Source organism: Mercenaria mercenaria, unplaced genomic scaffold (assembly GCF_021730395.1).
Source record: "Mercenaria mercenaria strain notata unplaced genomic scaffold, MADL_Memer_1 contig_1635, whole genome shotgun sequence".
Taxonomy (NCBI): Eukaryota; Metazoa; Mollusca; class Bivalvia; order Venerida; family Veneridae; genus Mercenaria; species Mercenaria mercenaria.
In genome coordinates, this window is record NW_026459627.1 from 2,374 (window position 1) to 23,916 (window position 21,543).

The window sequence follows — 21,543 nt, forward strand, 5'->3', positions numbered from 1 at the left end:
TCACTTGTGGACAAAGCAACAAGGGATGAAAGAAATCACTGAAGTCTTTAAAAGAAGACGGGAGAAAACTGTCTGAGGCAGCATACCATATTTTACAACTGCTGCTTGCACGCGAAGTTCAAATCCCTACACTAACAATTCTATGTTCCTGAACTGCCTGTATAGGCCGGTCATATTACCATATATTATGTCAAAAGGTTAAACAAATTCCAACATGAAATGTTTTTATTGTTTTATAATCTTTAAACATTAGAGCATTTTAGAAAGAAAGTCCTCAAAAAAATTCCCATTGGAAAATCTTAAAAATTGAGATTATGAAGGGCACCCTCTTTGCAATTCAATGATTCAGACGAACCAAGAGGTTCAATCATTGGGCAAAATACATTAGTTTAAAACTATACGTTGGTTTATTTCTCCGATCAGAGGCATTGATTATATGAAATATCACATAAATTAAAGCTGATACTATACTTTGTTGTGACATTTACTAATAAATGCATTAATTTACACTATAGATTTACCCCACCCATCAATTTTATTTTGTTGAATTTAACGCCGTTTTTAAACAGTATTTCAGTTATGTATCGGCAGGCAGTTAACTTAACCAGTGTTCCTGGATTCTGTACCTGTACAAACCTGTTATCCGCAAGTAACTACCAACTTCCCCACATGAATTAGAGGTGGAGGATGAATGATTTCAGACACAATGTCTTTTATCAAGTCGTAATGGAGAACATACGGCCCGCCCGAGGATCCAGCTCACGACCCCGCGATCCGTAGATCGGTGCTCTTCCTAAAGAGCTAAGCGGGCGGGTCCACCCATCAATAAAACGTGCATGCAATATCTTTAAACTATTTCCTTGAAACTCGCACTAAATGTGATAAATGTTATAATAACAACAGTATATTAAGAAACATTCAGGAAAAGAATCCTAGATCAACAGTGACTGTACTATAGTATATATAGAACAGGTCACTACAGTAAAATGTTAAAAGTGTTTTAAAATCGATACTAAACTACAATTTTCAGCTAACAGCATATGTACACAAAGCCGTAATGCACAAAAATGTGAGAACAAAACTCTGCGATGCGATATACTGTAAACATATGCTCTATTATAAAGTTAGTATGTTCGCAAAACTTTTCATTGCTCTCTCAAGATTATGAAAGTCAGTTAAGTGTTAATGTCATGACATCTACAGCCATCCCAGAAGAACAACCTCTGTGCCAAGGAACAAGTTTATCACCACGTTTGTACCATCCCAAGTCAAGTTGCCTCTGTAGGAGTTAGGCTTTGTATCTTTACTATCGGTGTGCTTGTTGCCTTCGTAATGAATTTTCTGTACCTGTGTTTAATGTTTCATTTGTTTTACCTTTGCACATACATAATTATGAATGATATACTACCAACTGTTTCAATGTCATCATGTTAAGAGTGTTTATTTACAAAGACTCTGACTGGGATCATTTAATAATTTAAGCTATTTGCTCACTTTCAGTGTTTTCAAAATAATGCATGGTTTTCAAAAATGCCTCTTCGGATGATTCTTTTTTGGTCTACCTTTAGTACGTTTTACAGTATTTTGAGGTGTTAGATGTTGAGTCGGAACTTGACATCCTGTTCTGAAATGTGTGCTACATTTTTGATGATATCTTGCACCAATTGCTGTTAGATCATGTACGGATTAGAGTCAACAGAAGACTTCGGTTCCAATTTTTCTTTATTGTTGACTGAAATTTGGAAATCATAATATGCCTTTTTGTCATTTTGTTTGGCATCTGTACCACAGCACAGGCATTTGAAATGAAAAGAAGTCAGATGAATGTGTCCGTTTCGCTACGTTATAGAGGTACCGTTTGCATCTCCCAGTAGATTCGGGTGGCAGTAATTTTTCTACACTCATAGCACACATTTTTCTCAGGCCTAACATACATTTGATCTCCTGCAATGTTATAAAAAGAGTAATAAACACAAAGGTCAACTGATTTGACATTAAGATTAATAGGCGAGTAATATATAATCTATATTTATAAAAGGGTTGACACAAATAGACTCATTATGGTCCCTTTTATAAATCATTCTTTTATGTACAAATATCAAAGATGTTTAGGTTTCAAGGGAGGAGATACAATGACACATAAGTATCGTGTAATGTTTTGATACAATGATACAGAGAAAAAACAGATGGCGATTTGAAAATACCTTTCTTTCAATACAGATACACTACACAATTGAATATTGAAATTAAATTGGTAATAAGTAACACACGATTGCATTCTTCTGCTTCCATTCTTCTCAATGTTTAAATAAATATACAACACTAGATAAGCCAGGAAATAGCATAAACTACAGAAATGCATGAATATAATATTAGAGTACCTTTATTCCTGGCTGCAGAAATTAACTATCTACACATTTTTCACCCAATGTTGCTATTTTACGTTCGTCTTTCATGTCGCAAATAACACAATACTTCTCAGCACTGAAAATGGAAAGAATAGTGTTAAACTGTAAGGTGTATCAACAAAATTTCACAAGGAAATTATATGCATTGGTATTAAACTATTTAAAACAATTTTGTAAAAATCAAATGTTACAAATCCAAACAGAAAGGGTTTTATCTCATGATGAAATCCAGAAAACACGAGAAAAATAGTATAGCAACACTTTGAACAGTAAAAAAAACGTGTTTCTTCTAGTAGCACTTATGCCACAGACAGCATAACGCAGTCATAAATTGTGGTCTGAATATAACAAAATTGATCCTATAACAATGACATATAGTTTACCGGTCACCATGGCCCAGTGGTTAAGGCGTCCGCCTCGGGATCAGGAGGTCGAAGGTTCGAGCCCCATGGGGATCGTTCGTACGGGGGATGTTTGTCATGGGACTCGTTCCGAAATGGCCGATTCGTGAGCCGCGAGCTAGTTAAAAGAATGGTTACCGACTTCTATCCGCCTGACGCCTGGCATAGTGGTAGGAGTGAGAGGTAATTGGTACGCACAATAAAGGTGTCTCTAGTCATAGCCTCTATGCCGTCTAAACAGCTGATCGCATGTATTGACATGCTGCCGTTTGACTGAGGCCCAATATGGGTTGCCGAATTCAGAGCTCTATGTATAGATCTAAGGTGTCTCATAAGCCAAATTGGCTGGCCCTTTCAGTAGGGGTGACACTATAATAAATAATACCTTTACCTTTTTTAACTTTTATAAAATAGTCAGTATACTCGAAAGAAATATACTTCTACTACTTAGATATACAAAATGGATGCATTTAATTTCGTTTCTACATAATTAATTTTAAACATCTTTTTTTACGACACAAACACGCTTCCGTATATCTATTTTTCATGCATAACCCATGTGCTTGATTTAACTTTACTAGACCTTTTTCAGAATAAGCTATCGTTGACAATATTAATACCGAGTACCACTAACACTTACATTTCATACTGGTCTATGTATCAGTACATGTTTTGAATAAAACGCTTTGTCGTAGTGAACTTCGCGGAAACCCATAAAAATCAAACAGCCTTGATAACTATATAATTTAATATTGCATTCACCTAGTAACAGACATTTGACATACTTCAGTCAATAAATATTTTTACTTACCATACACGATTCACTTGACAATAACCAGTATTCTTCGAACAGAGTGTGTTCCAAACAATTTGACAGCGAAATGCGATGTTAACTTCTTAACGGAAGTAGAGAAAAAAATAGCACACGGTGCATGATAACGGACATTGGAAAATACTTTTTCCCCCAATAAATATGATGTGATATATCAGTATCCTGTAGTGATATTTTTGAGGACTTTTTTTCTGTGTGTTATCTTGTGTATCTCTACTCATTCCATGCTAAATATCTCATGTTGGATTTAGTTTGACCATATGTTTCACTATAACCGGCCTAGTAACAGCATGTCTAGTCCAACTAATTTGATGCGATCCTAGGAAATCTTGAGATATTTTTTTCATATGGGCATTATCCCCACTCACGTCAAAAACTCGAATGACCAAAATAGTTTACATACATGTCAAGTTCCGTGGACAATTTTCCAGGAGATTTCAGTTAAAAAAACCAGGATATTTGATGAAAATCCAGGAGATATTTTCGACGAGCATTTTTTTAGGAAATTTTTGGTTGATTCTATAAAACTGTATAACAGATAAGATCTGATCTATTTTTTTAGGTGCTTAAGTTGCATTTTAAAACATTTTAATCTTAATCCTGTTGAATACGATTGATTCTGCCTTTGCGACGAGTGTAAATTGTCCATGCAGTCTGGTCATGATCTGCACTGTTTGCCATATATCAGTATCTTTTTTGTAAGCACCCTTAGCTTTTAACAGTTACCGGTACTGTCCAAAATGAAAGATTGGAAAAGTTCATTTTAGAAATTCTGCAATGTAAACAAAAAATTATATATAGATTTATAGTAACTTTATTCAGTTATTACAGTATGGTTTGAGCAGAGGAGTTGGAATTTTGATGAAATTTTATACTGGCGAGTTTCTTTAATGTGAATAATCTGCAGGTTTTTTTTACATTCTTAGATTTTTTGCAAATGAACAGAAGCTAACATTGATTGGAAAAAAATCTATTTCACCCTTTTGAATCTATACTGAAAAATACTTTTTACTCATCAAAATGAAATTGAAAACCATAGCTGTTGAAAGAATGTTAAAACCTATCTCAAGTTGTTTTCTCCATCAGTGATAATGATTGCCATCAATCCAATAAAGGTCGGCTCTTTAATCTACTCAAATGTATCCTTAAAATATCTCTTTTCACTCTTAAAATCTTCTATAAACAAGTTCCTGTCTTATCATCATGTTATGTCAGTATCAGCACTTGCCAATTAACACAATCTAAAAATAGCACAGTACACACCTGTTTGTAGAATGTCATCAGTGCGTGACCTTGTTAAACTCTTATCAATATACCAGTAGTGATAAATTACGTCAGGCAGTGTGTAATTAGGGATTAAGTTTGATATAGGAAACCATTAGAATAGAATTTTGGATTTCCGGGAGAAATAATTGATTTCCGTATGTCCGGGAAATGGACAAAAAATCCGTGAGACTCCCGGACGATCCGGGAAACTTGACATGTATGAGTTTAAGCAAGTTCCGATGAAATTTTCACCGATATCGACGCTTTAGATGCTATAGGTTTAAATGCTGATTATTTCACAAATTGGCCATAAATTGAAATATAACTTACGTGTATAGAAAGGGGATTCAATTCCTCGTTAGATTATGTTAAAATTTTCAAATAATATCCAAAATTACAAATTTTCTGGTGATTTTAACCTTTGTATGTACTGTACGCGATCAACGTTTACCTTGTTTTTACACGCCATATAAAATCACTAACTTTAAACAGACTTTTATCTGAAGATGGAATAATTATTAAATCTGGAATTGACATGTTTTTGCTGCCAGCCATTAGTCTGCCCACTTAAAGGGATAATATATTGCACGGAAGTCAACATTATACCAACAAAGCTATGTAAACTTAAGCCAAGGTTAGTCCATTCGCGAATGGTCTAACCCTTCGTGTTTCATTAAAAAACAATTATGGGGGGTTAGTCCATTCGCGAATGCGAATGGTCTGAGCCTTAGTAGTGTTAGGGAGTGTTCAATCTTCTGAGGGCAAATTATACCCTTTTGTAGTTTGTCAATAAAAAAAACAACATTGTTCAGACATAGTTAAGTAATAGGGTAAGTCTATTTACAAGCAGCATAACAGCACTGAAGTCAGTGTGTTGTCAAAGGTGAAAGACTCCAAAGCTTTTAATCAAAATTAGTAGCTGTTGTTGAAGGATTATTATCCTTTTATTTTGGTGATTCTGGCAGCATTTTAACCCCTCTTTATATGATTCAAAACAAAACAGTATGGATTACATTTCAGGCATACATATTTATAATTCAACAATGATGATGAAGTCAGTGTGTTTATAAATATAAAGAATTTTACCAGTGTTTATTATTGTACATTAATTTCCAGCAGACATGTTCATTTATATAAATAAAGTTTTGAAATTTAACCAATGAATAATGCCTTGTAGTAGTTTGTCATCTAATTTCAATTTTCACATGTCTCAAGAATGAAACTCAAGAAGTTATGCAGCAGTGTTTTAACACAATGTACATAAAAATGTGCATAATGAATCTTCTCTGACAAGATGACAGACATTGACTACACCTGACTTATTTAAGAAGTAACAAGTGAATGAAGTATTGCCATGCAATACAAAGTCCCCTACTGGAAGGCACCTAATTTTCTCTACTGCAGTATAACATAATGAACTGATGTCTGTCAATGATGTATAAACAATATTGTACTACATATACAATATGTTATAACAACACACTTGGATTAAAATGTGCATATATAAAAACCCACAGTTGTTTTAATATTGAATTTTTTTGGCTGATTATAAAAATGTTATCATGTAAGTTATTTATAGTAACAACAAAGGGAAATTAAAAAAAAAAAAATCTATATAATATAAGTCCACAAAAAACTCTTTACCAGGTAGAGATAGGTCAAAATACACCTAAAAATTGGATGTAACATGCATGCTTTACCACAGAAAAGTGGTCTCGATTTTTCTCTACCGCCAGTAATGAAAAAGTTACAATAAAATCTATTTATAGTAACAACAAAGAGACGTAATTCTAAAAACAAGGGTGCCTCATGGTGGTGAACATTTGGTCCAAGTTACATCAAATCCCTCCATGCATGAAGGAGAAATGTTCTGTACAAAGTCATTCTTGAATTTGACCTTTGACCTCTAAATATGACCTTGACCTTAGACCTGGGGACCTGGTTCTTGCGCATGACATGTTGTCTCATCCAGGGGAATATTTGTGCCAACTGATATCTAAATCCTGCTTTGCATGACAAAGTTACAGACCGGACAGGAAAAAAATTCTCTTGACCTTTGATCTCAAAGTGTGACCTTGACCTTTAAGCTAGGGTACTGGTTGTTGCGCATGACACGTTGTCTCATCATGGGAAACATTTATGCCAAGTAATATTGTAATCCCTTGATGGATGACAGAGTTCTAGATCGGACAGGGAAAAAACCTTATTGACATTTGACCTCCAATTGTGACCTTGACCTTTGAGCTAAGGGTCTGGGCTTTGCGCATGACATGTTGTCTCATCATGGGGAACATTTGTGCCAAGTAATGTTAAAATCCCTTCATGGATGGCAGAGTTATGGACGGGACAGGAAAAAAACTCTGTTGACCTTTGACCCCCAATTGTGACCTTGACCTTTGAGCTAGGGGTCCGGGATTTGCGCATGACACATCGCCTCATCATGGGGAACACTTGTGCTAAGTGATATTAAAATCCCTTAATGAATGTCAGAGTTATGGACCGGACACAAAACAGACCCTGTTCATGCTATGTTAACATTTGACTGCTAAGTGTGACCTTGACCTTTGAGCTAGGGGTCTGAAAGTTGTGCATGACACATCGTCTTATTATGAGGTACATTTGTGCCAAGTAATATTAAAATCCCTTCATAGATGGGAGAGTTATGGACCGGACAGGAAAAAAGCCTTGTTGACCTTTGACCTCCAGCTGAGACCTTGACCTTTAAGCTAGGGGTCCAGGTTTTGCGCACGACACGTCACCTCCTCATGGGGAACATTTGTGCCAAGTACTATTAAAATCTCTTCATGGATGGGAGAGTTATGGACCGGACAGGAAAAAAGCCCTGTTGACCTTTGACCTCCAATTGTGGCCTTGACCTTTGAGCTAGGGGTCCGGGATTTGCACATGACACATCATCTTATCATGGGGAACACTTGTGCCAAGTAAAACTAAAATCCCTTCAAGGATGGGAGAGTTGTGGACCGGACAGGAAAAAAGCCCTGTTGACCTTTGACCTCCAATTGTGACCTTGACCTTTGAGCTAGGGGTCCGGGTTTTGCGCATGACACATCGTCTCATCATGGGGAACATTTGTGCCAAGTAATATTAAAATCCCTTCATGGATGACAGAGTTATGGACCGGACACGAAACTGCGGACGGACGGACGGACGGACGGATGGAATGACGGAAAAGTGCATTCCTATAGTCCCCGAAACTGGTTTTCAACCAGTAGGGGACTAATAATTTCCCAGTCTTGGTTTATCCTAGATTATTACACACTCAAAGGAGCCTGAAAACAGTGATATATTATACATCAATTCACTGTTCGGACGTCACAATTATTACGTCTTAGACTCAAACGGCATATGAGCGGCTCGCTGAAAAAGAAACCAAATTTATGAAAACAAGCAAATTCGATGATTTGGTATCCCCCACCGAAAGGGTTTGTGGTGAGGAATGGCAAAAAAATATATCCGGCAAAAAGTTAAGGATGTTAATAAGAAGCAAATAATTCATTAGTCAAAATCAATTTAACAGAAAACAAATGTTTAATTAAAGAGTACATAATAAATGTATGATACTTTGATCCTGACTAAAGAATTTATTTTGAATGGGATATGCTTACTGTAATAGGCTTAGCTTTTAAAATTAAATGCAGTTAATTGAAATGTGAGCTTGAAGTTTAACTGGAACGAAATATTGTCTTTGAGTGGTTTGGCACCAGGTGTTGCTGTTTAACATGGACATTTGAACTTAAAAGAACAGAATGTCCTTAAGGATGTACGAGCGTTTTTTTCAGGATATCCGCCATTTTGAAAAATGTTTCTTCGAATATTGCTTTCTAACAAAAGTTTTGCCAAAAATTAATGCTAAATAATTAAAATATGGCTAATAATGTACTATTTAAACTAATATATTATGCTTTTTGCGAAAAAAAATTTTCACCCTTATTTTTGGCTGGCATTTGCCTAAATTTTGACGTAAGATTTACAATGGGGTAGGGGTAGGTAATTTCAAATATCTATTAAAGTAGATCAGGTTTTGTTTTGATATTTTTCTGACTGATACATATAATGTTAAGCTATAAATAGAATAAAAGTTTTCAAGATAGCACTTTATATCATCTAGAAAATATAAATTAAAACAAAAAGAACAAAAATATCAAATTTCACCACTTTTTAACCAGAGTTTTTTCTTAATAAATCTCTTAGATGCACAGTGACCCCAACTTTTTTTCTTTCCATTTTGAAGCATTTATGTGTGTCATTAATGCTGCAAAATATTTTGAAATTCTTAACGTCAGAATTTTTTTTGTAGATCTAAACACGTTTATTCCATTGAAAATAAAGTGGGTGGGGTAATTATGTCAACATGTAAAAATTAAAGAGATCTGTTAGTGACATTTATGCTTATATAAAACTGACATCACCATATATTCATATTAACCTGTAAGACCTGAAATCCCTATAAGATTAAGTAGGATATTATATGTTTTATAAAGTACCAACATTTTTTCAATTTTACAAAATTTCAGAAATGTGTAAACAGTGGGTGAAGAAAATACCCTATAAAATTAAAACGAGTTCGGTGACCTATGTTTTTTCTGCTCTTGTTTGTTTTAGAAACTTATGTTCTTCAAGCTCACAGGGTATGAAAAAATTCTTAACGTTAGAAAAAATTCGCTCGTACATACTTAAGAGAACACAGGTAAGATATCTTGAACATGGCTGAGGGCAAGGTTTGTGCAGTCACAACTTAACATGTTGAAGGTTTGACCATTTAAAAAAAAAAACAAGAGTGCCAGAATGTCACAATATACGCCCGTCAAGCAAATTTCTTTACTCTAGCACCTGTATTTACAAATGGAATTTTAATTTTGTGTTTGTTTAGTAATCATTGTAAGTCATTTGTTTTTCTAAGTACACTAAAAAACTCCTTACCAGGTAGAGATACCTTAAAATACACCTAAAATTTGAAAGTAACATCTATGTTGTACCACAGAAAAGTGGTCTTGTTTTTTCCCTACGGTCAGTTATAAAAAAGTTACAATATAAGTTATTTATAGTAACAACTAAGGGAAGAAAATCTTAAAAAAAAAAAAAAAAAAAAAAAAAAAAAATATCCAAAAAAAAATATTGTAAGTCCACACAAAAATCTTTACCAGGTAGAGATTGGTCAAAATACACCTCAAAATTGGATGTAGCATGCATGTTGTACTACAGTAAAGTGGTCTCGATTTTTCCCTACGACTAGTAATGAAAAAGTTACAATATAAGCTATTTATAGTAACAACAAAGGGAAGTAATTCTAAGAAGGGAACTGCGCATGACACTTTGTCTCATGATGATGTATAATTGTGCCAAGTTACATCAAAATCCCTCCATGCATGAAGAAGAAATGCTTCGGACAAAGTCATTCTTGTATCTGACCTTTGGCTTCTAAGTGTGACCTTGACCTTTGACCTAGGGACCTGGTTCTTGCGCAAGACACTCCGCCTCGTAGTGGTGAACATTTGTGCAAAGTTATATCAAAATCCCTCTATGCATGAAGAAGAAATGCTCCGGACAAGGTTTTTATTCTTGTATCCTTTGACCTCTAAGTGTGACCTTGACCTTAGACCTAGGGACCTGGTTCTTGCGCATGACACTCCGGCTCATGGTGGTGAACATTTGTGCCAAGTTCTATCAAAATCCCTCTATGCATGAAGAAGATATGCTCCGGACAAAGTTTTCTTTCTTGTATCCTTTGACCTCTAAGTGTGACCTTGACCTTAGACCTAGGGACCTGGTTCTTGCACATGACACTCCGTCTCATGATGATGAACAATTGTGTTAACTTTCATCAAAATCCCTCCATGCATGAAGAAGATATGCTCCGGACAAAGTCATTCTTGGATTTGACCTTTGACCTCTAAGTGTGACCTTGACCTTAGACCTAGGGACCTGGTTTTTGCGCATGACACTCCGTCTCATGATGGTGAACAAATGTGCCAAGTTTTATCAAAATCCCTTCATGCATGTAGAAGATATGCTCCGGACAAAGTCTGTGGACGCCGCACGCCCGCCAGGGGTGTTCCCATAATACGTCCCGTTTTTCAAACGGGCGTATAAAAAGGAATGGAAATATATATATGTATATATTTATCTTTTTAGGGGGTGGGGGTGTGGGGGAACGGGAGAGGAAACAAAATTTCACACGTTGATTATAAATATTGATGGAAAATTAAAAATGAAAAAAAAGAAAGGGTAAAAGGGTGGTTGGGGGGGGGGGGGGGGGGGGCAGAGGATGCATGATCAGTGGTGGGCATGACTGGGTGGAGGAGTGAGGTGGGGGAATAGTACAACTTGCATGTTGATAAATAATCATTAAAGGTTTGAAAAAAAATCTAAAACTAGAAAATTCTTTTGTAAAAAAGCGCATGTCTCCCCCAATGCAAAGTCCTATAGGCAAGAAGTCAATAGGGGTCAGGAGCGAAAGTCAAAGAGACACTGATGGTTGGCTGCAATAGGGATCATCTACTTGGCATGTCCAGTCATCCCGCTAAATTTCAACACTCGTGGCCTAGTGGTTCTCAAGTCACTGTTCAGGCTCCTGTGACCCTGACCTTTGATCAAGTGACCTCAAAATAAATAGGGGTCATGTACTCTGCATGTCCAATCATCCTATTAAGTTTCAACATTGTAGGTCAAGTGGTTCTCAAGTTATTTCCAAACAAGAGCTGTCTCCATAGGATGACACATGCCCCCGATGGCACTTTGAATGAATATATAGTTATGGCCGATGTTAGAGTTTAGGACCCTTGAGCTACGGACCTGGGTCTTGCACGCGACACGTCGCCTTACTGTGGTACACATTCATGCCAAGTTATTTGAAAATCCATCAATCGATGACAAAGATATGGACCGGACACGCCCATCAATGCACTATCCTTTAATGTTTAAGTGTGACCTTGACCTTTGAGCTACGAACCTGTGTCTTGCGCGCGACACGTCGTCTTACTGTAGTACACATTCATGCCAGGTTATTTGAAAATCCATCCATCGATGACAAAGTTATGGACCGGACACATAAATTGCAGACAGACAGACCGACAGACGGTTCAAAAACTATATGCCTCCCTTCGGGGGCATAAAAATGATTTTACATGAACAGGCCACTGTGACTTTGACCTTTAATAGACTGACCCCAAAATCAATATGGGTCATCTACTCTGAATGTTCAATCATCCTATGAAGTTTCAACATTCTGGGTCAAGTGGTTCTCAAGTTATTGATCGGAACTGGTTATCAATGTTCAGGCCCCTGTGACCTTGACCTTTAACAGAGTGACCCCAAAAACAATAAGGGTCATTTACTCTGCATGAACAATCATCCTATGAAGTTTCAACATTCTGGGTCGAGAGGTTCTCAAGTTATCGATTGGAAATGGTTTTCCATGTTCAGGCCCCTGTGGCCTTGATCTTTAACAGAGTGACCCTAAAATCGTTAGGGTTCATCTACTCCGCATGACCAATCACCCTACGAAGTTTCATCATTCTGGGTCAAGTGGTTCTCAAGTTACTGACTGGAAATGGTTTTCAATGTGCAGGCCCCTGTGACCTTGACCTTTCACAGAGTGACCCCAAAATCGTTAGGGGTCATCTACTCTTTATGACCAATCATCCTATTAAGTTTCAACATTCTGGGTCAAGTGGTTCTCAAGTTACTGACCAGAAATTGTTTTCAATGTTCAGGCCCCTGTGACCTTGACCTTTAATGGAGTGACCCCAAAATCGATAGGGGTCATCTACTTTGCATGTACAATCATCCTATGAAGTTTCAACATTCTGGGTCAAGTGGTTCTCTAGTTATTGATCAGAAATGGTTTTCAATATTCAGGCCCCTGTGACCTTGACCTTTGATGGAGTTATCCCATAATCAATAAGGTTCATCTACTCTTTATGACCAATCATCCTATAAAGTTTCAATATTCTGGGTCAGGTGGTTCTCTAGTTATTGATTAGAAATGGTTTTCAATGTTCAGGCCCCTGTGACCTTGACCTTTAACGGAGTGACCCCAAAATCAATAGGGGTCATCTACTCTTCATGACCAATCATCCTATGAAGTTTCAACATTCTGGGTCAAGTGGTTCTCTAGTTATTGATCGGAAATGGTTTTCAATGTTCAGGCCCCTGTGACCTTGACCTTTGACGGAGTGACCCCAAAATCAATAGGGGTCATCTACTCTTCATGATCAATCATCCTATGAAGTTTCAACATTCTGGGTCAAGTGGTTCTCTAGTTATTGATCGGAAATGGTTTTCAATGTTCAGGCCCCTGTGACCTTGACCTTTGACGGAGTGACCCCAAAATCAATAGGAGTCATCTACTCTTCATGATCAATCATCCTATGAAGTTTCAACATTCTGGGTCAAGTGGTTCTCTAGTTATTGATCGGAAATGGTTTTCAATGTTCAGGCCCCTGTGACCTTGAGCTTTGACGGAGTGACCCCAATATCAATAGGGGTCATCTACTCTTCATGGCCAATCATCCTATGAGGTTTCAACATTCTGGGTCAAGTGGTTCTCTAGTTATTGATCGGAAATGGTTTTCAATGTTCAGGCCCCTGTGACCTTGACCTTTGACGGAGTAACCCCAAAAACAATAGGGGTCGTCTACTCCAGCAGCCCTACAACTCTATGAAGTTTGAAGGTTCTAGGTCAAATGGTTCTCCAGTTATTGCTTGGAAATGACGTGTGACGTACCGACGGACAGGGCAAAAACAATATGTCTCCTGGGAGAGACATAATAAGAAATGAGAAAAAAAAAATTCACAAAAGGTCACAAAGTTTTTCTATTTTTAGACCTACTGACCTAGTTTTTGATGACACGTGACCCAGTTTCAAACTTGACCTAGATATCATCAAGGTGAACATTCTGACCAACTTTCATGAAGATCCATTGAAAAGTATGGCCTCTAGAGAGGTCACAAGGTTTTTCTATTTTTAGACCTACTGACCTAGTTTTGGACCACACGTGACCCAGTTTCAAGCTTGACCTAGATATCATCAAGGTGAACATTCTAACCAACTTTCATAAAGATCCCATGAAAAATGTGACCTCTAGAGTGGTCACAAGCAAAAGTTTACGGACGCACACACGGACAGACGCCGCACAGTCACAAAAGCTCACCTTGTCACTTTGTGACAGGTGAGCTAAAAATACTAAAAAAAATATAATTTTCAGATATGATTCATTTAGTTTTTCAACAAAAATATGCAATACGTCCCTGGAAGCAGACATGCTTTCTGTACCGAAAATATATGCTAGAAACTGAAGTACATGACAAAGGTACAACTGCAACTGAAATTCATATTTGTTTTAAGATTGATAAAATGCTTATTCTGACTGGAATCGATTCATTTTCCTGTTTAACAAAAATGGTTGAAAACATAGAATTATTATACAACAATTCACTGTTCTGACATCACAGTTTATAGGCCTATGTCATTGCATCAATCGGCATAGCATCAGGCTGGAAAGGTATCTGATTTAAAATGTGCAAATATCTAATGTATGCCATGTAGGATGTACTTTAAATTCCTAGGTAATGTCTTAGTTTTGGAGTTATATAATCTTATTTATTGATTTGCTAATATTTACATTTGCCCTATTCTTATCCATTGAAACTTTTGATGTTTATTTCGCATGAACAGCAAAAGGAAAGGAAAGTTACGTCATCGCTGCTTAGTGTTAACTGACCGCCGTTTTGACAATATTTGGGTGTAGTCAGGGAGAATGTTCCTTAGATGACTTCGCATGTGATATTTTGCGCCACGACGCATCAAGAATTAGCACTTTCAAATTTCATGAAATATTTTACTTAATATCATGTTTTAAACGAAATGTCACATTGCACAAATGTCTTGATTAATTTACACAATAACTGAGTTAGTTGTTATGGTTTTGCTGAATAATTCGCAATAATTTTTTCCCTGCAATTTTCTTAAGCAAAACAGCGCTTTATCACTATTTATACACTCAGGCTGTTATACGTCATCCAAAATAATTTCACTCGGGCTGGGCCTTTGTTACATTACTACGCCCGACTTTAACCGCCTATCGTGTATAAATAGTGATAAAGCACTGATTTGCTTTAAATTGATTCTTCATTCTCCAAGTAATAAAAGTATTATTATATTGGTACGCAAGTAACCAAATTATATGTAACGTACAAAAAAATATGTTTTTAAATTCATTTTTCAATTTCAACACAAAAAAAAAAACGTTACAAGGCAAAACCATCCCTGAATTAAGCAATCATTTCTTAATAAAAATAAATAGATATGCCAAGTGGCAACAACAATGGCAGACAGTAAAACATCCAGCAGAAACACAGAAAAATGTGCGTTTTATCAGTAACTACATGTTACCTATTTTAATCAAGAATGAACCCATGTAGCAGATACTTAACGGTTGGTAAGTCATTGTGTGTACAGCAATCATACATGATTACATGAAACGGTAAAATATACCGGAATTTCACACTTAACTCTTGTGTAAAGTTAAATTTTTCACAAATAATCATCAACACATTCAACAATCGACAGGAGTAAACTGTATTTCTTTCTAAGAGTAAGTAGTATATAGCAAATTTTTAGAAATACCTTGCATGCAGTGGAAAAGCGAAGTTTTTAATAGTTACTTTAACGCAAAGACACATAGTATCAACTCTTTTCATGCTGAATGATTCTGCCTCTGCAACCAGTGTACATACTGATCATGCTGCAAATCTGTTACTTACTATAAGACAGCACAATCAATTATTCCTGAAGCTAGAATTTGAATTTAAGATTAATGCCATCAAAAACTTAAGAAATGTTATAAAACAAAAATTTAAAAACGGTATAAATCTGTCCAATCAGAGTAATGGGGACTTGGTTTATAGTAAATAACTATCTTAACTTGCAAGTCAAAACTTTGATTTGTGACCAAGAGATTCGACTTTATCCAACATTAAAAGTTAAAAAGTGGTATAACTTTGTCAAATTTCAAACCAGTTTTATAGCTATTTTTTGTCCAGATCAAGAGATTGATAGTAAATAACTAGTCTTAGTTTCAAGTTTAAAGCATTTATGGTAAGAGATATATATGACTTCATCCAAAACACTCTTTTGCTATGGTATATTTCTCAAGTCAAAAAAACATTGTGGCAGTTGAATTCAATATGGCTCATGTCAGCCTTGCCATGCTGTCAATGAAAACAACAACAGCTGTCACAGGAGACAGCGTGCTCGACTATTTCGATGCTGGATAGTGAAACTGGGCACATCTGAGGAAACTGGAGCTGCCACTGGAGTGTTTATTAACTCCAATGGTGAATAAGATATTGCACAATTGCCTGAGTCTGTGTCAAAAATATTAAGTAATAAAAGAGGTACAGATAAAGTGTATCAAAACACTATATAAGTATAGCCTAAGCAAAAAGGGGGCATAATTAATAAAATATAGTTATGCATCTTGTGTCATATGATGTGGGAAATAATGTGGAACAACTACTTCAAGTTTGAATCAAATGCATTTCATAATAGCTGAGAGATAGTGAAAATGCATCAAAATTAACCTAAAATTCTAAGTAAAAGGGGGCATAATTCATGCAAAATTGAAGCCAGAGTTATGCACCTTGTGTCAAATGATGTGGGTGATGATGTTGAACAACTATTTTAAGTTTGAATCAAATCCATTCTGTAATAACAGTGATAGAGTGAAAGTGCATCAAAACTTTTACCTCAAATTCTAAAAAAAAGGGGGAATAATTCATGAAAAATTGGTGCCAGAGTTATACATCTTGTGTCATATGATGTGGGTGATGATGTTGAACAATTATTCTAAGTCTGAATCAAATCCATTCAGTAATAACAGAGATAGAGTGAAAGTGCATCAAAACTTTAACCTTAACTAGATGCCCATGGGCAACATGTCGAGCCCGCCAGCTGTCAAAAGGACTGGAAGTTGCACATGACACTCCCTGTCTCATTGAGACAAACATTTATGCCAAATAAAAAAAGAGATTGCAAAAAGTTACAATATAAGTTATTTTAAGTAACAACTAAGGGACGTAAAAAAAACACAAGAGGACCATGGCTGTAACGAGTATCCGAGTACTCGGATATCCACGATTTCGACCCAAAGTTCGAGTACGGATATTCGTCATTGCCGAGATCGTTGGATCGCGATCTTTTTCATTAATACATGCAATATGAAAAATTCTATCAATAAAACTAAATCAAAGCCACATTAAACGTCTTCAATGAATGTTCTTGCATATATGAGTTGATTTAATCGTTGTCAGATTCTAAACCGGATGTAAACAAATGTATTAGGTAGAGTTAGCATCGGTCTTAAATTCGAAATAAAATTAATGTGAAATCTGTCAAAACAGTAAAAAAACATTTATCATTTCATAAATTAAATTCAATAAATAGTTAAATACGCAGTTTTTCCAATAAATTAAGTTTTCCTATAAATAATTCGAAACGGCTACAAATATTGCGATATATATTAATGACTGACGTCATATTCGTTCGTCTGCAAACATGGCCGAATATAGAAACCCACCCGCAAAATTTACGTCAAAAGTATGGCAGTACTTTGGTATTGCTATTAAGGATGAAAAGAAAGCAGTGTGCAAAACTTGTCACATGGAAATGGCATACACGGGAGGAACGACAAACCTATCAAATCATATGAAACGACACCATGGAATTGATCCGTTGTCTAAAGGTAAAAGTAGCTTAAAAATAATTTCGCTTGAAAATTATCCTAAATTGCCAAATCGAGTTATTTTAATAAAAAGGAATTATTGTTTTTATGTCAGAAGGAAGGAACAGGGGTCAAAATATTAAGTAGATCTATTTGCCTTTGGTGCTTCCGAGGGACCCACTTATTTCAGAATTTTTTATATCAGATATCAATCTTGAGTCTTGTTTGCATATGAATAAATATCAAAAAATATATAAATACGACGTGTTTTCTTTCTTTCAGGGGCTGTTAAAGATCCTCCTACAACAGACCCTAAACCAAAGACAAGCAGCAGCACCAGTACGGCAGCAACTTCAACATCTTCCACCAATCCTTTCCTAATGGCACAAAAAATGAAACTACCCCAATCAAGAATAAATAGAATCACTGTTGGCATAGCACGCTATCTGATAGATGATATGCGACCTTTCAGCACAGTAGAGAGTAAAGCCTTCAGGAATATGGTGCATGAGTGTGAGCCTCGCTACAAATTTCCATGTCGGACTACCTTTAGTGACAACGTGATTCCGAGACTATACGAGTCAGTGTCAGTCCGTGTCAAGGGTGAACTGCAAAGTGCAGAAGTAGTTGCCTGGACTACAGATTCATGGACAAGTCGCGCAACACAGTCATATGTAACCATAACTGCATACTTCATAAATCCTGATATGGAGCTTTGTTCTAGAGTGTTGCAAACAAGAGAGCTTCCAGAATCACATACCGGGGAGCATGTTGGGAATGTGTTGCATCAAGCACAGCTGGAATGGGCATGTAAAGTATGTGCCTTGACTACTGATAATGCCGCAAATATGAAAATTGCTGCTCAAACTGCTCAGATACCTATCCATATTGGATGTTTCGCTCATACGCTTAACCTAGCGTCTGGAAGGGCTTTGGATCTGAAAGAGGTTCACCAAGTACTGGCTAAGATGAGATCCATTGTTTCTTTTATGCATAGAAGCACCACTGCATCAGCTCTCCTAAATAAAAAGCAAAAGATGCTGCAACTCCCAGAGAATAAATTGGTCATCGATGTCAGAACCAGGTGGAACTCTAGCTACCTAATGGTGGAAAGGTTCTTAGAGCAACAAGTAGCCATTCTTGCAACACTCACTGATGATACCATCAGAAAACAACATGAAGCCAAGTTAATTCAGGCAAACAGCATATTGGGTCCAAATGAAGTACGCCATTGTGAGGACTTCTTGAGTCTTATGGAACCATTGTATCAAGCTACTGTGTCTCTTTCGGCTGATCACTATCCCACAGTTGGGCTGATGTTACCGGTACTTAAGAAACTTAAAGGTGTATACTCTCCAGAGGACAGTGACCCTCCCTTTAAGCAGAAAATAAAGCAAGCTATTCTCAAAGACTTGGAGAAAAGGTACTTGGGTGAAAATTTGGTGGAGTATCTTGAAGAGGCAAATGTGCTAGATCCAAGAGTGAAAGGAAAAGCTGCCCCTGCTGCATGGGAAAGATTTCGTGATAAATTGATTGCCTTACCTGTGAAGCAGGAATTGATGCATGTGAAATCAGAGCCAGCTGAATCAAGTGCATCTGATGAACCTGCCTTACCACAATTACCTAAACCACATGCCTCAAGTCAACCTGAGCTTCCAAAGGTCCCCGACTTACTACAGACAGGAGTTGCTACTGAGATCAAGACAGAGACTCCTTCCCCTGCTAAGCAAAGAAAAAAGTCTGCCCTGAGCTTCCTTCTTGATGATGACGAAATACAAATTTCCAAGGTAGAGCCCCCTCTGTCAAAGCAAGAACTAGTCAACAAAGAAATTTCAATATACAGAGAAGAGGCTAAATTAGGGTCCAGATCTAACCCCTTACAGTATTGGAAGACGAATGCACTAAAGTTTCCTTTCCTGTCAAGACTTGTGAAATCTTATTTGTGCACACAAGGAAGTTCTGTTGCTTCTGAAAGGGTCTTCTCTACTGCAGGTGATATTGTTACTGCAACAAGATCATGCCTGGAACCTGAACATGTTGATCAATTAATATTTTTGAAGAAAAACTTTAACGAAGCCAAAGATATGGCTATCATTCTTCATAACATGTAACTATCTGCAAATCTGCAAAGTTTGTGTTTCATTTCAGTAAACTCTAGTTAACTCAGCTTCTTAGCTATTACATACCTGTAGCTATACTTTGAATGCAATGTTTATTATTCCATAAAAATGGTACTTATATAACAGTGTTGTGTTTTTGTATTATTGTATTTGTTGCTGGTGATCCGTGGTTCGATCTGTGAATCGTCAGTCCCGACTCGCGGATCGGATCGGATCGCCACTTGGCCGACGATCCACAGCCCTAGTCCTGAATCGCTTACCTGTCCCCAAACGACCCAGTTTTGAACTGAGTATGACATTGTGTTTTCTATTATTTGACATAGTGACCTAGTTTTTGAGCTCATGGACCCGGTTTTGAACCTGACCTTGATATCATTAAGATGAACATTCAGACCAACTTTCATACAGATCCCATGAAAAATATGGCCTCTAAAGAGGTCACAAGGTTTTTCATTATTTGACCTACTGACCTAGTTATTGACGGCACGTGACCCAGTTTCAAACTTGACCTAGATATCATCAAGGTGAACATTCTGACCAATTTTTATGAAGATCCATTCAAAAGTATGGCAATTAGATAGGTCACAAGGTTTTTCCATTTTCAGACCTACTGACCTAGTTTCTGACTGCACTTGACCAAGTTTCGAACTTGACTGAGATATCATCAAGATGAACATTCAGACCAACTTTCATAAAGATCCCATGAAAAATATGGCCTCTAGAGAGGTCACAAGGTTTTTATTATTTGACCTAATGACCTAGTTTTTGATGGCACTTGACCCACTTTCAAACTTGACCTAGATAACATCAAGGTGAACATTCTGAACAATTTTTATGAAGATCCATTCACAAGTATGGCCTCTAGAGAGGTCACTAGGTTTTTCTATTTTTAGACCTACTGACCTAGTTTTTGACCGCAGTTGACCCAGTTTTGAACTTGACCTAGATATCATCAAGATGAACATTCAGACCAATTTTCATACAGATCCCATGAAAAATATGGCCTCTAGAGAGGTCATAAGGTTTTTTCTATTATTTGACCTACTGACCCAGTTATTAAAGATGCGTCACCCAGTTTCGAACTTAATCTAGATATCATCAAGGTGAACATTCTAACCAATTTTCATGAAGATCCATTCAAAAATATGGCCTCTAGAGAGGTCACAAAGTTTTTCTATTTTTAGACCTTCTGACCTAGTTTTTGACCGCAGTTGACCCAGTTTCGAACTTGACCTAGATATCATCAAGATAAATATTCAGACCAATTTTCATACAGATCAAATGAAAAATTTGGCCTCTAGAGAGGTCACAAGGTTTTTTTTATTATTTGACCTGCTGACCTAGTTTTTGATGACACGTGACACAGTTTCGAACTTGACCTAGATATCATCAAGATGAACATTCTGACCAACTTTCATAAAGATCCCATTAAAATGTGACCTCTAGAGTGGTCACAAGCAAAAGTTTACGGACGGACGACGGACGCCACGCGATCACAAAAGAAAAATCTAAGTCCACACAAAACCTTTTTGACATTTTATAAATTACACAACAAAAGTAGAGTTTTACACATAAAAAGAAAATTTGTTTGTGTCAGTGAAATATCAATTTTATTTGACTCGTGAGCACCAAAAAAAGTCAGTTTCTCTTGTGGCTATGCCACTCATGAAAATATCAGTTTTTGACGTTCACTTGTGAATTAAAATTGATATTTCACTTAAACAAACAAAAAGCCTCTATATATTTGTGACTTCCGACATTGAATTTATTAAA

The 21,543-nt window shown here is 36.6% G+C and overlaps 1 protein-coding gene and 1 long non-coding RNA gene across 2 annotated transcripts; one reads left to right on the plus strand and one right to left on the minus strand.

Moving 5' to 3' along the window:
- Window positions 1–211: 211 nt before the first annotated feature.
- Window positions 212–3,728, minus strand: LOC128551754 (uncharacterized). The gene is made up of 3 exons (XR_008368880.1): window positions 3,621–3,728; window positions 2,382–2,484; window positions 212–1,944 (listed from the first exon to the last, which is right to left on the minus strand). It is a non-coding gene; the product is annotated as an uncharacterized LOC128551754 (long non-coding RNA).
- Window positions 3,729–17,484: 13,756 nt separating this feature from the next.
- Window positions 17,485–19,761, plus strand: LOC128551753 (E3 SUMO-protein ligase ZBED1-like). The gene is made up of 2 exons (XM_053532667.1): window positions 17,485–17,671; window positions 17,933–19,761. Exons 1-2 carry the CDS (start codon window positions 17,485–17,487, stop codon window positions 19,759–19,761), a joined length of 2,016 nt encoding a protein of 671 aa, XP_053388642.1.
- Window positions 19,762–21,543: the final 1,782 nt, after the last annotated feature.

Bases quoted from the DNA above. Each gene is read 5' to 3' on its own strand.
- LOC128551753 (XM_053532667.1), top strand. From the start codon at position 17,485: ATGGCCGAATATAGAAACCCACCCGCAAAATTTACGTCAAAAGTATGG. The intron at 17,672-17,932 runs GTAAAAGTAGCT...TCTTTCTTTCAG, and splicing joins AATTGATCCGTTGTCTAAAG to GGGCTGTTAAAGATCCTCCT.